At 43.3% G+C, this 16,411-nt stretch overlaps 2 protein-coding genes across 2 annotated transcripts; both read left to right on the top strand.

Moving 5' to 3' along the window:
- The first annotated feature begins 1,523 nt into the window (after window positions 1–1,523).
- rpz5 (rapunzel 5) lies at window positions 1,524–7,809 on the top strand. Its single transcript, XM_054781350.1, has 2 exons — window positions 1,524–1,610; window positions 4,859–7,809. The coding sequence occupies exons 1-2, from the start codon at window positions 1,525–1,527 to the stop codon at window positions 6,081–6,083; spliced, it is 1,311 nt and encodes a 436-aa protein (XP_054637325.1). The 5' UTR covers window position 1,524; the 3' UTR covers window positions 6,084–7,809.
- Window positions 7,810–10,752: 2,943 nt separating this feature from the next.
- Window positions 10,753–14,620, top strand: rpz4 (rapunzel 4). The gene is made up of 2 exons (XM_054781351.1): window positions 10,753–12,200; window positions 12,680–14,620. The coding sequence occupies exon 2, from the start codon at window positions 12,690–12,692 to the stop codon at window positions 13,863–13,865; it is 1,176 nt and encodes a 391-aa protein (XP_054637326.1). The 5' UTR covers window positions 10,753–12,200; window positions 12,680–12,689; the 3' UTR covers window positions 13,866–14,620.
- Window positions 14,621–16,411: the final 1,791 nt, after the last annotated feature.

The following is a 16,411-nucleotide window of genomic DNA, read 5'->3' as shown; positions in this document are numbered from 1 at the left end:
CCGCCCCCTGTTGGACTGCTCCTTCTCGTGGGGGCGAAAAGTTAGCGTGCGAAAAAAGCCAAACAGAGTTAATGCTCTTTAATGTTCCATCAAATGCCGAATGATGTGATCGTGGATGGTAGCTCCAAACACGTGTTGCAGCGAACACTCCTGATCAAAATGTTAAGACCAGCTGAAAAATTGCAAGAGTTTATTTTGCACTGTTGGATCTTTGTTGGAAAATGCAAGAAGAAAAAAAAAATGTCGAGTACGCAATTTATTGCAAACAAGCATTAACGTGAAATAGGCTGTTCATCGGCTGATCAAAAGTATACGACCATAGTGCAAAAACCCCAAACACCCTTAAAAGAGAAATAAAATGTTGAAAAAAGGAGTCAGTAATGAGTAGCTGCGCCATTCCTGTTAATCACCTCAAAAGTGGGTTTGCCATGCTTGGTGCCCATGTTTCCAGGAGGCTGGTGGCAATGGTGCTCCAGGTGGTGAAGATGGCATCACGGAGGGCATCCACTGTCTCACCAGTTACAACCTTCATTAGAGCCTTGGATGCTCCTGTGTCTTGACAGACAGCTAATCAGGTCCTCCAGCTCAGGGCCGATGGCATTTTTTGGGGTTCCGTAACCGTCAGGATCTTTGAAGACGTTTGGAATGATGACTGCCTCACCGCGTCCGACCTCAGCAGCATTGGCGAGCTTTTTAAGCTTTTTGCCTTTGCCATCAAGAGATCATGACAGTGTGAATACCCGACACTAAATCACATGCAGTCCACAATTTTGCCAATATTTTGCCTTTTAAAGGCTCTGCTGCTACATTTGATCAGCTGATGAAAAGCCGATTTCACTTTCATGCTTCTTTGCAATAAATTGCTTACTCAAAACATTTTTTGTCCTTAAGAGCCCCCTTAAGATTCAACAGCGGTTCTTGTGTGTTTGGTTGGAATTGATGGTGCTGACGGTTAGAACTTGAGGTGCTGTTTTCAGACTACAGAGCGTCGTGACACGGCATCAAGATGTGCGACAAAGCAGCCTGTTGCCTCATGGCGTCAGCCTGCAGAGACACTGGCAGTCTTTCATCAGGCGGCGCTGTGACCGACCGATTCTTCAGCCCGCATCCTTGTCCTCAAAGCGTGACGCCACCGACCAATAGCCTTCCGTCCCCGATGGCTTCCGTGGAAGTCGTGGTTATGTTTACCGAGCAACTTCAGCGTGATGGTTGGAGTAGGACGGGGGTGTGGTTGCCGTGGCAACCGGCTACTAGCCACAACAAGGAGGGTTTTGTCTTGAGGGGGGTGACCCGGCTGCAAGTGGCCCCCTTTCTCACTTTTTGCACACACACACACACACACACACACATACTGGTGCTGCGTGTCCCTGCATGGTGAGTGTTTACAGGATGTTATCTCTTTCAGTGCCGTCCTTCCGTCCGTCCCATCCATTGGCTTCTGCCCTGGAATGCTGGGAAAGGATGGAGGAGTTCCAGAGGGGGAGTGACGAGACACAGGGAGGGAGGGCGGGAGGGAGAGAGAGAATGCATATATACATCCCACGGAGGCTGGCGCTCACATTCCCAGCTGGATTACTGCGCAACTTGGGAGAACATTTTAACCACAGAAGGTGAGTTTGCTTCCTTGTTTTAGCGTCGCCATTATTAGCTCAGTAACGCACCTTAGCATCAAAAGCTGACTTTTTTTTGCTGCAGACGTCAACATTTACTAGGATTTTTCAGCCGCAAGTTCCCTTTTGGACGTGAGGATCACCTGACATGTCAAAAAAAGAGAGTTAGACTCGTTTATGGCACCATGCTTTTACTGGGTATCAAACTTATGACGCCATAAAATGTCTAAAAAGGGACTAGATCGTTTAGATAGCCTGAAATGTCTAAAAAAGACAAAAAGACGTGTTTGTAAAGCACAATTTTCACTGTGTATGACAGCCTGAAATGTCTAAAGGAGAATTAGACTTGTTTGTAAAGCGCCTTATGATGCCCTAAAATGTCTAAAAACAGAAAGATAAAAACTTTTCGTACTTGACTAATTTCACCGTGTATGAGTGGAAAGTGTAGATTTGAAATGAAGATCATGACGGCAGCGTCGTCAAGGCCACAGCCTGCACAGCAGAGGAGTCACTCCTCTGGGAGGACGAGGGGGGGTTGATTTTGTGTTTCAAAAGCCCGACAATCTGTGCGATCGCACACTGAGAGGGGCCTCGCCCTTCTCCTCTTGCCACCTTTAAAACACTTCACTTTACTTTTGTGTTTGTTGGTGGTTTTGCTTCTCTGCTTCACTGCTTTTCTGCCGGTAAAGCAGGGGTGTCCAAATTGTGGGCCCCCTGGGCGGCTTTTTTCGGCCTGCAGCTTGTTCTTTAATGGCCTTGGGCATATTATTTAAGATACAGTACATTATGAGATTAGGCTAATTTGCTTTGTCATGTGTGACACGGGTGATGTTTGATGTCTGTTAGCTTAGCATATATTGACCTACATTACATTCAGGGCCTTTAATGCACATCAGAGTGCGTGTCCTTCAATTTTGCTGTTTGTGGCCCTCACCGGAAAAGGTCTGTACACTCGTGCTGTAGACGTGTGCAAGGAAAAGCAGCTTTACCAAGACTCATGAAGGATCTTTGGTTGTGTTTGATTATCCATAAACTTGTGAACCAGTGACGCGTGTGTGTGGTGGCATAAACAAACCCTTATTTGTCTTTTCTGCATACAATAATAACATACCTACCGTGTGTGTGTGTGTGTGTGTGTGTGTGTGTGTGGGTGGAGGCCCAAGTGAGGGGGTGATTACAAGGTTGGACAAGTGCAGCGCATGACGGCCTTTTTTTTTTTTTTTTTATCTGCCAGGCTTTTTGGGTGTGCCTTTCTTTCCCTAACACAATATTGACTCCAGGGAGGACAGCAGCAAGTTAGATCATCTCTCTGGTGTATTTTCAGCTGAACGTGATACTTAGCAAGCGTAAACCCCCACCTTTCCCCCCTCCCGATGTTGTGAACATCTGTGTTTGCTTTGGTCGTTCAGGATAAAAATGACCAAGCACACCAAAGAGCGCAAAAACGTTGCACAATGCGTCATAACTCATTAAGCACACACACACACACACACACACACACACACACACACACACACACACACAATGTTGATGATCTTTGCAGTGGACGAACATCCGTGTGTGTGTGCGTGTGTGTGAGGCTGCGAGGGTGCGGCACAAAAATGAAACTGGATGGCGACATGTGCAGACATGACCTGGAGCCAGTGACATGCAGTGAGGTTCATGGCTGGTGAGGCACTGACTCCTTTGGAGTTTTTTTACTGGTTGCTCTTTAAGAGGACAACAAGAAAAAGCCGAGGATACGGTAATCCCTCGCCACTTTGCCCTTCCTGTTCCACGGCTACATTCATTTGAATACAGCATTATTTCAATCTAGCATAAAATGGCTAAATGAAGTAAAATACTAGAAGGCATTCAGAAGACGCGTTCAAAGATGATAGTGATGCTATGTAGTATTCTACACTGGTCACTAGGTGTCAGTAATGCTACTGTAATGTCGGGTGAGACACACAAGCACCAGACTCGAACAAGAGGTTTTTATTGTAGGTTTGAACGATCTCACCGCAGGCACCCATGATCCCTAACACGGGCTACTGTTGCGGCCGTAACTCAACTCTGAACCCGACGTCACTTCCTGTTTGGCCCCTACTCAACTCCCCTGGCACCAGAACACATTTACAGCAACACACACGAGCACAAGTCTTATTTATGTCTTATTTTGAGTGTAAAGGTGACCATAGGGGTGTTATTTCATGTCTAGAGGGCTCTAATAATGTTAAAAACCGTAATTAGAAGGTCGTAAACAGCTGCAAAAATATTCAATTTATAAATAAAGGAATCCTGCTCTGTGGGAATTCACTTATCACAGTTGGCTCTGCAACCAGTTAACCTGCGATAAACGAGGGATTACTTTCATTCTCCTTCAAATACGTCTTAGTCCCATTTATTAACATTTCTTTGCATCCGCCCAACTATTTTCTTCCGCTTATCTGGGTCGGTAGGAAACATGCAAATTCATCAATTTTCACTCGACTAAATGTTGAAAACAGTTGGAATCATGCAAAAAATACATTTATAACGCAGCCCAACTGTCAAATATTAACATTTACTTTATGCTAGTGCACTTGTCCCTTGCCGGTTCGCGCTTGGAATTTGCGGCTTCACTCAATCACGGTTTTTCAAAAATATATGAACTCATTCAATACCAAAGACGTATTTATGCGTTTTTATAAACCCAAACGCCCGACCCCAAAGACGTATTTATATGTCTCTTACGTTTTTTGTGTGAGAGGCAAAAAGAGGTAATGACGCAACTGCACACTCAAAGATGTCACTTTTCGAGCAGTTTTAAGCCATCGAAAAACAGCCATGGAATGTAGTATTCTGCAATGATCAGTAGGTGTCAGTAATGTGACACTGATGGGACACTAGCCACCACAGGAAGTACTGTACAGAACAGGAAGTAAAAAAGGAAGAACAAGGAACTCCCCCAATGCTAACATGTCTATATTATGTCTTATTTATGTCTTATTTGCTCCTATTACGTCAACTATATTGGGTAATATGAGTGTAAAGGTGACTGCAGAGGGCTCTAATGTTAAAAACATATTTAGAAGGTCGTGAACAGGTTTTCTAAGCTCTAAGAAAGTATTCAATTCATCTTGAAGAAGTCCTACTTGATGTAGCCAACCTCACGATGGCAAGCGGTAGAGCACGCAGAGCACAGCTTGATTGGTCGTGCGCTCAACTCATGCACGCACTCATGCATCGTACAAATGATTGAGTTTCACGCTTGGTTTGCTTTTCAGAAACGTCTCCAGCTGGTCTTTTAAGCTAGCAAGGTACGCAACCATGAACAGTGTGGCAAACTGGCTGGTGGAGAACAAGGACAAGATAGAGAAAGGAGTAGACATCATGGGGCAGGCCTCCGAGGTGCTGGCCTCCACCGTGGGCCAGCTCCACCCCATCCTGGAGGCCGTCTTCATGGCCTCGGCCGAGATCCTCAGCAACCCCGACAGCAAAGAGGCCGTCTACCTGACTCAGAAGATCGACGAGGTCAACCAGAAGCTGGTGGGCATCCAGAACGAGATTGATAAAATTGCTCTGGAGCTCCAGAGGACGTCCATGAACAAGCAGAACTTTGACCGCGAGGCTCAGATGCTCGGCCAGTACGAGAAGTTCCAGGAGTTCATCAACGCCAAGCCAGACTGGAAGGCGAAGAAGAAGGAGAAGTTCCTCAAGTATTACGAGAACACCGACAGTGACTTGAACTTGGACGCTCTCTACTACGCCGTCATGGGGGAGAACACCTCAGGTGACCCCATGCTGGACACGGTGGTCGCCACAGAGCAGAGGAGCAGGAGGGCGGTGGAGGACTTTTGCGCTTCGCTGAAGAAGCTTTTCGTGGTCGGCCTCATCGCCGTCATGGGCTACGCCGCCCTGAAGGAGGGCGTGGTGGAGACGGACTTGGTGACCAAGTGGCAGGAGCGAATGGAGGCGGTGGAGAAACGAATGAAAACCGCCGTAGATTACTGCACAGAGACCTTTGTGGACCAGGCCAAGCTGGACCTGGAAGACCAGCTCAAGGAGAACCCCGGCACGGTCAACGAGGACTTCACCCGAGCTCTACTGGACTCCCTCGTGAAGAAGTACGACTGGGTCAAGTGGTCGGTCCGAGCCTTCAACAGCAGGGAGCGCATCTTCTTCTACAACTGGCTGGCGGGCAGGAAGTTCCACGGCAGCGGCGGCGCCAACTGGTTTGACGCCACCACCAGCAACAAGATCAAAGTGGTGGTGTCCTTCTGCGTGGACCCGCAGCCCATCGACAAGAGCCAGATCAGGGAGCAGATCGAGCAGCAGAAGCTGAAGGGGAACATGATGGCGGTGGCGCTGACGCTGAACCGATGCTTCCCCAATTGCCTGGTGCACGCCGTCAGCCACTACAAGGAGGTGGTGGAGTCCAACAACTTCAGCGTGGAGAGCTACTACTACGGCAAACACAAACGAGCCTTCCTGTGCATCCACCCGCAGTAGGCTGCGGCGAAGGCCTTTCACTGATTACTGCTAATGTCCTCTTGGAATTCAAGTGTTTGTGCGTTACGTCCCCTGAAGAAGCATCTCCACTTTTATGACTGCCTGGCACGATAATCGATAAATCGATTAATCGAACGATAAACAAAAAGCAGCTGGATGATTATGATAAGTTGATAAGTTGGTGCATGTCGTCTCTCGGTGCCGCACAGGCTGGATGACAAGAGGGTTCACTCTGCATGTGTTTGTGTGCATCGGTCCTACAGTGGAATGACCGGAGAGAGTGAACCCTCCTGTCCTCTCATTCGGCATCTTTGTGGAGGCGGGGCTACTAGTGAGTGGCTACAGAGTGTTAGCAGTTAGCCTCGTGAGGCAGCATACGCTAGCATGAATGAAGGCACAGAAGCGATGGTTTCCGAGGCGAATGCCACGGCCGACAGCCCCAGTGTGGGAATATTTCGGTTATAAACAGAAGGAACAAGGTGAGCGCATGAACACCAACGACCGACACGGGCAGTTTTCTCAACTACCGATGGAGGTTTCTCTGGCAGCGGAACCTTCGTCCCGACCGAAAAGCTTTATAGTATGGAAGCCTGTTTTCGGAAAAAAACAAATCCCAATTTATGAAATAAAACGCCATAATAATGAGATAAAAACTGTGCATGTGCTGCTTTCGTCACTGGAGCCTTTGTCACATGTCTTATGACTTTCCTATTTCTAAATGAGAACTTTTTATCTCATAATTATGACTTTCTTATCTCATAATTACAGTATTACTTTTTATCTCATAATTTCAACTTTTTATTTCATAATTATGACTTTATCTCATAATGTTGACTTTTTATGTCAGAATTTGGATTTTTATCTCAAAACTAGGACTTTTCATTTCGTAATTTCAACTTTTTATCTCAAAATTTTGACTTTTTATGTCATAATTTTGACTTTTTTTAACTCATAATCCTGACTTCCTTATCTCATAATTTCAACTTTTTATTCAATAATTTGGACTTTTTATCTCATAATAACGACTTTCTTATCTCAGAATTTCAACTTTTTACCTCATAATTTTGAGTCTTTATCTCATGATTTACCATTCGGATGTTTTTTTCTGTCAGTGGCGGAAACGGGCTTCCATATTACTGTCATTGTAGTTGAGCCATACGCCAAAATTAGCGCAGCAGCTGTGTTAAATATACAGTATGAAGACAGAAGAACCCAAATAAAAATATGCACAAATGGAGGAAGAGCACGTCAAAGGTTGAAAAATCCTTCACACTTACGTCGTCAACAGCGGTGGAGCCTTGAAGTTTGTATTGCAGTCGGAATGGATGTAAAACGTGAATTATTTAACATGACAAATTACACCACTATGTACATTTCCAATGGTCCAATATTTACAAATAAATAATATGTCATCCAAGTCTGTTATTTCATTACCCAAAAAGCCCAGAGTTCTCTACTTTTAGGTATATAGTGCTCTATGGTTATCGTTGCACTTTTCCTTTTTGTGGTGACAAACACAACATAAGCAAACACATAGAGTTAATCCTTTTAGATGCTCACGAAGATTTCGGGTGACGTCAGTGGTCTAATACAGGGGTGTCCAAAGTGCGGCCCAGGGACCGTTTGCGGCTTGTGGTTGTTTTTTTTTTTTTTTTTATTGGCTCGCAGCACATTTTAAAAATATAATTTAACAAGAAACCTGAATAAAAACCGAGCAACAGCAAAAATGGAAAAAACAGCAGTCATTTGACAAGAATAAAGTCAAAATATAAAGAAAAAAAAATTGTAAATTAACGAGAAAAATAATAATTTTACAAGAAAAATTGTGTAATATTATGAAGAAAATAATGTTGTGATTTTTGGAAAATAAAAAAAAATAGTTTGCATTTTATGAGAATAAACTTGTAATATTATGAGGAAAAATAACCTCATTTAGTACCATAGAGTTAATATTTAAGAAAAAATTTTAAAAAAATTGTAATATGAGAAATAAATCAAAAATAAAGCTGTAATTTTTGGAAAATTAGGTTGGGGAAAAAGTTTTTATAAGGGAATAAAATTATAATATGAGAAGAAAATTGACAAAGATTATTTGGGAAGAAAGTTGAAATATTTGGAAAATTTAAATTAAAAAAACAATAGCAAAACTTGAGGGAAAAAAGCAAAGACCTAAGTTGATCAATAATATGCTTTTTCACCTGGATCACAAAGCTGAGATGCAGATTTTTTTTATATATACAACTTTAGCATATCTACATGTGTTGTTTTTTAAAATCTAAGTAGCAAAGTTGCATCCTTTCAATTTTCACTGTGTGGCCCTCGCTGGAAAAAGTTTGGACACCCCAGCTTTAGGTGCTCATGAAGATTTCAAGTGATGGCACACACAAAGATGGTTTTTCCGGAAAACTGTGCCAATGTATCCCATCCAAGATGCTTAACCAAACAAATATATACATTGTCAATGGTCTAATGTGTCCAAATAAACGGTCAACAAACTATTAACCAACAAAACATGACCATATTGCAGCTGGAAATACAAGAACAAAACAGTTTTGGCCTTTGGTGCTCTATGGTTATCATTACACAACACAGCCAAAGAAAAGTTGTAATCCTTTAGATGCTTACAAAGATTTTAAGAGATTTCACGCACAAAGATGGCATCAACCCTGTGTTTTGTTGGGCTTTTGATACATATTTTTTCCACAGAACTGTGTCTGAACTCCAGATTGCACCGCTTTTGAGTGTTCCGCTGTATCTAAAGTTGAATTAGTGCCTGTTCCCTGTCGTTTTACAACTTCACACAATGTAAACCCAAGACTGGGCAATGTTGTTGTGTGTCAGAGCGGGACCCCCATTGATTTTGAAGATCGATCAGACGTGCTTGAATAACAAAGCTCATTAAATGTTAATGCTTTGTCAGCCTTCTAGATTTTGGTATTTTTTTCTACAATTTTCCACATGGACATTTGAGGGAACGCAATGTATACACAGCTACGTGTTCTTCTTTTTCAGCATATAAGTTTAAAAAACTCAGTACAATGCCAAGAACCAGGGAAAAAATAATCAAATGAGACGTTTTTCAAAAACCGCAGAGGCAGGCCAAATATTGAAGTATTCGCTAGTTAGCAGGCTACTTCCTGGTTCATCGTTGGGAATGACGCACTGTACTGTTATGACAACACAGACTGGACTCTACCATTTGCCTTCAAGTGAAGGGGGGGGGGTTCATTGTGACTCGAGAGGGAATGTATTCCTCTGTCCGCCTTTGTAATAAAACCATACAGTTTTCCTAAGTAAATATTCTTGAGTACCTTTTAGTTTGTTAAGCGGGTGGCCGCAGGCAATACAGATACTTGTTGATTGGCACAGCCCATGTGAGGCGCGCCTCTGTTACGTCATTATCACGTGACCAGAAGACTGAAACGCCTTGTGAAAAGGTATTTTTTGGGCGACTTTTCCTCCGGCAACTTTGTTTTTGAGAGGTGAGTGCTAGTATGTCTGCTTCAGATGTGTCCCGGTGTATGCTCTCTGTTAGGATACAACACTTTTTAAACGATCGATGCAAACTTAATCGACTTTTGTTTCCTTCTCTTCTTACAGAATCGAAGGTGTACGTTAAGGGTTTAGTCTAAAAAAATGTTGCTTACGTTTGTTAAAGTGGCGTCGTGTGGCAATAATAAGCAGCCCCTATTGGAACAAAGCCATCCTCTTGACAGTTAAACTACACAACAGGTGTTTTTAGTCCAACTTTTCTGGGCGTTGGTCGCCTCGCTGATTCACCACGTCTTCCGGGAGGTATCGTGCGGCTTTTCCGCACACGTTTGCGGTGTTAACTTGTTTGTTTGCCTCTCTCGAGTGTAAAGCTTGTCTGCAAGAACGATCAATACATTTCCCATCTTGAGTGCTCATTTACAGGCGGTTGGGTTTCAGCGGTCGTTCCTCTCAGCACCGGAAGTGGCGTCCCATGTTGTGTGTGTGTGTGTTTTATATTTGTGTTGTAAAACGACAATTTTTAAGGATGCACACGATGTCCGCTTATGAATATAACTTAAATGCCTTTCATCTGAATCCATATAACAAATACATCCAGTCATCACTTCATTAAGTACAATTACAGTATCCAGTATTTAAAAATTGTATAAATATAATATTAATTCTAATAAGAATCTTATATAATTAATATATTTATTATATTGCATAATATAATACAAATTCAATTAAGTTAAATAGTAATAATGAATATCAAAAACTTTAGCCGATATGGATGCCACACGGCTCATAAGGCAGTAGAACCCTGAAGCTTAGGGGTGTCCAAAATGTGGCCCAGGGGTCATTTGCGGTCCGCTGCTTGAATTGACAAAATAACTTAAACCACCCCCTTAAAACAAACGGCAAAAATGGGAAAATAGAGCAAAAAGGCGCACGTTGTAAAGAGAAAAATTATGACATTAATAAGTGTTATTAACGAAATATCTGTGTTTGTTTATAGATGTTAAATGTTCATTATTTTAATATTTAACATTTAACATCTAAACAAATGTTTTGTTAACATTTATTTTAAAAAATTATCATTAACTATTCTTTTAATATTTAATAATATAACACATTTTGAAAACATTTTTATATTAACGATATTTTAATATTTTATAATATGATATTCTATAAGTAATTTTAAAAAAAAGTTTTTTTAAATAAAAATATCAAAGCAGCCGTCTGCATTCTTTGATTTTTTTTTTTTTTTTCGAAAAAAGTCTGGACACCCCTGCTGGAGCTAGTCAGTAAACAAAAGGTACTAATGATAAGAACTAACATGCATAGAATATGTATAATGGACACAATTCAAGTATACTATCGTGGTGAGTCATGATTTTTGTAATGGAAAAAATGTGCTTCTAATGTGCTACAATAAATATTAGGTCATATTTTTTAATATTTGCCTATTTTTAATCTGCAGTGCCTCTCAGTAGAGCATAGATCTTTGCATTGTGTGTGTGTGTGAGATTGTGTGTGTGTGTAATAACCTAAACTTTCATTTTTCCCATGCATTATCACTGAGAAATTATGGATTTTGTTTTTTCAAATCCTTATCTCGCAGAAAAGAATGCAAAACGCGCACCTTCTTATATGTCGTCATGCTAAAAATAATATGTGCATGTCTCAGATCAAGGGTACCTAAGTGTTACATTTCAAACTTGTGGATAGACCTTGGTAATGTTATCAACACAAACTTCAGACATTGCAAAACACACACCCAACATACCAGAGCTGGAGACATCTTCCATTTCCCATAGCAACCCTCCCAAGTTCACTCTTTCTTAAATGTAAAGTACATAACTCGGTGTCCACTTGGTGTTAGACTTTTGTTCAAATAATCTAATTTTACTCTTTTATACACAAAAAATCACTTTAGTTGCAGAGTTGAGTAATTATTCCATGAATATATACCATTGTAATCATCATGGGGTTTGTTTTTCCATGGAATTATGTTCTTCAAAGTTTTCATCGGCAGGCGGACACGAAGGTGATGTACTTTTCACTAATGATTACACAACAGTTTTTTGGGTTTTTTTTACACTGAGAATAAAACACATTAGAAACCAATTTCAGACATCATTCTTTAATTCTAAGTAGAAATCATGACAAAATGATCAGAGAAAATATTGTTAATTTCACAACAAAAGTAGACATGCTTTACATGTAACATTTCAATGTCCAAATATAGACACTTTTTTAAAACATAGCCGTGCTAACGCAAAATAAAAACATGAACAGGCTTAATTTATGGTTTGGTAAGCTTCCTCACTCTATAAACGTCAGAGTGATAGGGATAGTACACATTGTTAGAACAACAATCTCAAATACTACTCAAGTGAAGTTGAAGACAGCAAAGGGTACCCTTGATCTGAGCCATGCACACACATATACATAGATATTCATTTTAATCGCTGAAGGAAAGTGCTGGATTGTATATTTTTTTGTATTTGTTGCATATGAGTCGTATACTGCAGACTGACGAGTGGGTGCTGTCCCCTGCTGAGGCCGAGTGACTAAATCCCCAGGAGACAGAGCTGAACAGCTTTATTTTCTGTTGCCGTGGCAACCTGCCGAGTTTGATCGGTAAGCGTACCTTTTGGCCCAGCGAGTTAAATCACACGCCACGCCCCAACGCCTCGCTGGAAGAGCTCTGAGGAGATGAATGCGATGGAAACAAATAAGAAAAAAGCAATGGATGCGACCTTGTTGAAAGATGACTGTGCACAAGTCTTTTGTTGTTTTAATGATCTTTTTCTCCAGCATTCAAGTTGACAGTAACTAGTAAAACGTATACGGTCGCAGGATTATGCAAAAAAGACAATGTATTTCTGCAAAATCTTATAAACGGGTGGTACACGCGCTACGGAAGAACAATTGGGGGAGGAGCTGGATAAATGTGCATACGCAGCATTTATTTGTAAGACTTTTGTGAATTATTGTACAGTAGCTCCCCGCTGTTCGCGGCGGTTACGTTCCAAGACCCTCCCAGCGAATGACAAAAAAAAAAAGACTAGCCGCCTACTTTTGATACTCTAAAGCGGGGGTGTCTGAACTTTTTCCAGCAACACCGAGATGGCCAACCAGCTGCAGAGGCTCGTGGCGGAGAAGAAGGACTTGGTGGAGACGGTGATGGAGGCCTTCGAGCAGGGAGCCGAGGTGGTGGCCAGCATTGCCGGCGACCTCTTCCCCGTCTTCTCCATCGCTGCGCCTATCGTAAAGCTGGCTCTGGACAACGTGGAGACCAAGGAGGCCGCCTTCATGAGGGAGCAGTTCCAGAAGGTGCGTGACCGCCTGGAGGTCGTCTCGGAGCAGATGCAGAGGATCCATGACGAGATCAAGAAGAGCGGCGTGGACGCGGCCTACTTCTCCGTGGAGGAGAACATCACCAACCAGTTCAGGAAGTACATGGACATCCTCAACGCCAAAGCCAAGTTCCGGGAAGTTAAGAAGAAGCTCTTCCTGGAGCATTTTGACAAGACGGGCGGCGACAAGAATCTCAACATCCTGTACAATGCCGTGACGGGCGACAACTTCTCCGGGGAGTCGGTGCTGGAGATCATCCTCAACTACGAGGAGAAGAGTCGGCGGTCGATGGAGGACTTCTGTGCCAGGCTGAAAAAACTCTTCTGCCTTGGGCTCATCGCACTGCTGGGCCACGCCGCCTTGAAGGGCTACGACGAGGAGGAGGTGCTCCTCAAAGACTGGAACGAAAAAATGAAGGTGGTCCAGGACAAAATGAACGCCGTCATCGAGGATTGCATCGTCAGCTTCCCCAAACAGGCCGAGCTGGATTCCCGGCGGCTGGTGAGGGACCGCCCGGACTGGACCAACCAGCAGCTGGCCGACGCCATCGTAGCCAAGCTCAAGGGGAAGTATGACTGGGTGGGCTGGTCGGTGCGCGTCTTCAAGTCCCCCTCGGGCCTGTTTGCCCCAAAGAAGGACTACCACTGCTCGACGGGAAGGAACCGCTTCCAGGTGCCCGCGTCTGACAGCAAACTCAACGTGGTGGTGTCCTACAGTTCCTCCGCTGAACCCGTGAACCGCAATCACATCCAGCAGCTGATCCAGAGCCAGAAGAAGCTCAGCGCGGTGGCGGTGGCTGAGATGCTGTTCGAGAAGCTGCCTGGCGAGTGCGCGGTCCACACGGTGAAGACCAGCAAGGACCTGGCCTGCGCCTGGAGCTTCTCGGACGAGCTGCACTACTGGGAGGAGCACAAGAACTTGTACGTGTGCGTTCACTCGGCGTGACGAGCGAGCGACGCCTCCGAGCTGCCACACTTTTCACCTTCATGTGCCTTCATGCTCCTCCAAATCCTCCAACAACATCACATTCCAGCTTTGGACACCTTTTGGGAAAATGAACATTCCTTCTAAAGAGAGATAATTGGTTCCAGACAATGAGCTAATTCCCAACATAAGTCCGCAACACTGACATGGAAAGAAGCACAGTCATCCCAGCACTAGCTAAAAGCGTGCTACAAATACGCTGCATGCTAATTTCGCCACAACCAGGAACCTCACTCCATCACTTTACACCATTATACTTCCTTTTGCTATACATTACTACTTCATTTCCAAATGCCCGTCACTTGCTGTTTTACTTTTCCATTTCCTCTGCAGCCCATCTAGGCAGCAAACTAGATACGTCCGCGCCAACAGCGCAGTCGCGACGTTTACTTTGGGTTGCTCGACGACGTAACGACGACATAACCCGCACTAATGTAGGCGGCGTTCAGCCAAGTGGTACGCCTTTGTTAGCGTTTCATTAACCACTATGATCAAATGTGTGTGTGTGTGGCTCCAAGATGTTATCACCTGAATGACATTTTCCTCACATTAACTCCAAGATATGTATTTCTAACATGACTGCAGGTATTATTCCAATCAAGTTCTTCTAATAAACTATGAATATTGGCCTTCATTGCTTTTGTTTGTGTTTATTATGAAACACTTGCATTAGTGTGGGCGTGTGTTGGCTTAATACAGTGCTTCTCAAATAGTGTACAGGTATATTGGGGGGTGGGGGCATGGTGAACTGTCATGGGGGGCGTGAGGTGAGGGGGGACCATTCAGTGTTACTGCAGACCTGCTAACGTGTACAATTATATCACACTCAACATGCAATTTGACTTGAATACGCTGCTATGCTTTACTGTACAGCTCCATTGTGTTGCAGTTTCAAGTTCAGTCTGTACAGTACACATAAATAGACAGTAGCAGTTTCTCAATAGTATTTCAAATCAGGGGGGCGTGAAAACATTTCTGTCCACTTGGGGGGCCATGAGAGAAAATAATTGAGAACCACCGGCCTAATAACACCCAGATTTCCGACTGCACTGTGATTGCGTTTCCCCCATGGGGGAAAGACTATTTTAGTTAGCCGGGAAACACCCTGAGTGCTCTATAATCCTGTGGTTTTCTATCTTTGTCACAGGAAGACATGCGTCATGTTCAAGTCACTGAGACTGCACCAAAAAACACCCTAAACACACAAAGTGCGGCCCGCAGCACATTGTAGAAATAAAATACATTTTTTAAATAAATGAACATAATTACTTTTGAAAATGTTTTATTAAATAAAACGAATTTTAAAAAACAGGAAAAAAGGTAGTTTTTAAAAAAAAAAAAAAGGCTGAAATGTTGATACTAATTGTGTCCTGTTCTTAAGCCCCCCCCCCCGTCACGCTAAACACGAATCAAGCAGAACCAGCCGCAATGAAAGTTTCAAAATTCACACCACAATCGGAAGAGGATTTGAGACTTCTACGCTCGGCTTCTTTTTTTCCTTGATGACGCAACGTGATGTCAGTGGTGAGCGACCCTTTCAACGCCAGCGGCTGGTGGTGGAGTTACCGTTGCTCCTTTCTTGGCGTATGGAGTGATGTGAATAAGGCGATGCTTCGCAGTGACGTTTGGCTGCGTTTTTGTTTTTGAATGCCATCAGAAGGTTGGGAATGCTGTTGAAATACCGTGAGAATATTTAGAATGAGTGCTGTTAGAATACTTTTCCAATTCCGTTCGATAATTTTGCATTCTGAATCCCCCTCAGAAGTTTTTAGTATGCTCAAAACATTCGGCCCGGCCATAGGAAATCCGTCGCTCCGCCACTGCTTTTGTACCGTCTATTAGAGCAATTAATAGCTGAGCAGAGTGCCGAGGACATGTTTTCAATGCATAGTTTCTGGATTCTGCTACCTATCATGGCGGCCAAACCCACGCAGGGCATAATACGGAAGTGGCAGTCGATCGGCACGCGTATTGTAACTATAGAGTCCTTGGTTTACATGCCCATTCATGCTGCTGGAGAGAGAACTTCCCTTCCATTATTAACTGATTCACGCTTCAGAATTTAAGCCAAAGTCAACAGTGAGAAAACTTGACCGGAACCTACCAAAGTAATCATGGAAAACTTACCTACCGCTTGCAGTTCATGCAAGACACGCTTTTGACAGCTCGTCCACACGGAAAGTTGTGTGCTGCAGTGAAATGCGTCCAAGCAGAACTAATGTTCTGCATCATAGAGCCGTGCATGTCAAAATATTAAACGTCACTTTGAAAATGTCATATGACATCAGTCAGCCGACCTTAAGCTCCCCTCCTGGTTGGGTGGTGCTCCTCCCGCGGCCAAGACAAAGTGGTGAGTAGACGTCTCAAGCAACACACAGGAATGAAACTTTTGTGATTGCTAAGATACCTACATCTATAAGAAAAGTTATCCGTTCCGTTCATTTCTAACGGCTAGTAGATGTAGAAAAAAGTCAATTGAGGGCTTTGCTTCACGTCCTGAACTCCAC

The sequence above is a fragment of the Dunckerocampus dactyliophorus genome, chromosome 7, assembly GCF_027744805.1.
Source record: "Dunckerocampus dactyliophorus isolate RoL2022-P2 chromosome 7, RoL_Ddac_1.1, whole genome shotgun sequence".
Lineage (NCBI taxonomy): Eukaryota > Metazoa > Chordata > Actinopteri > Syngnathiformes > Syngnathidae > Dunckerocampus > Dunckerocampus dactyliophorus.
This window is presented reverse-complemented; position numbering and strand designations above follow the sequence as displayed.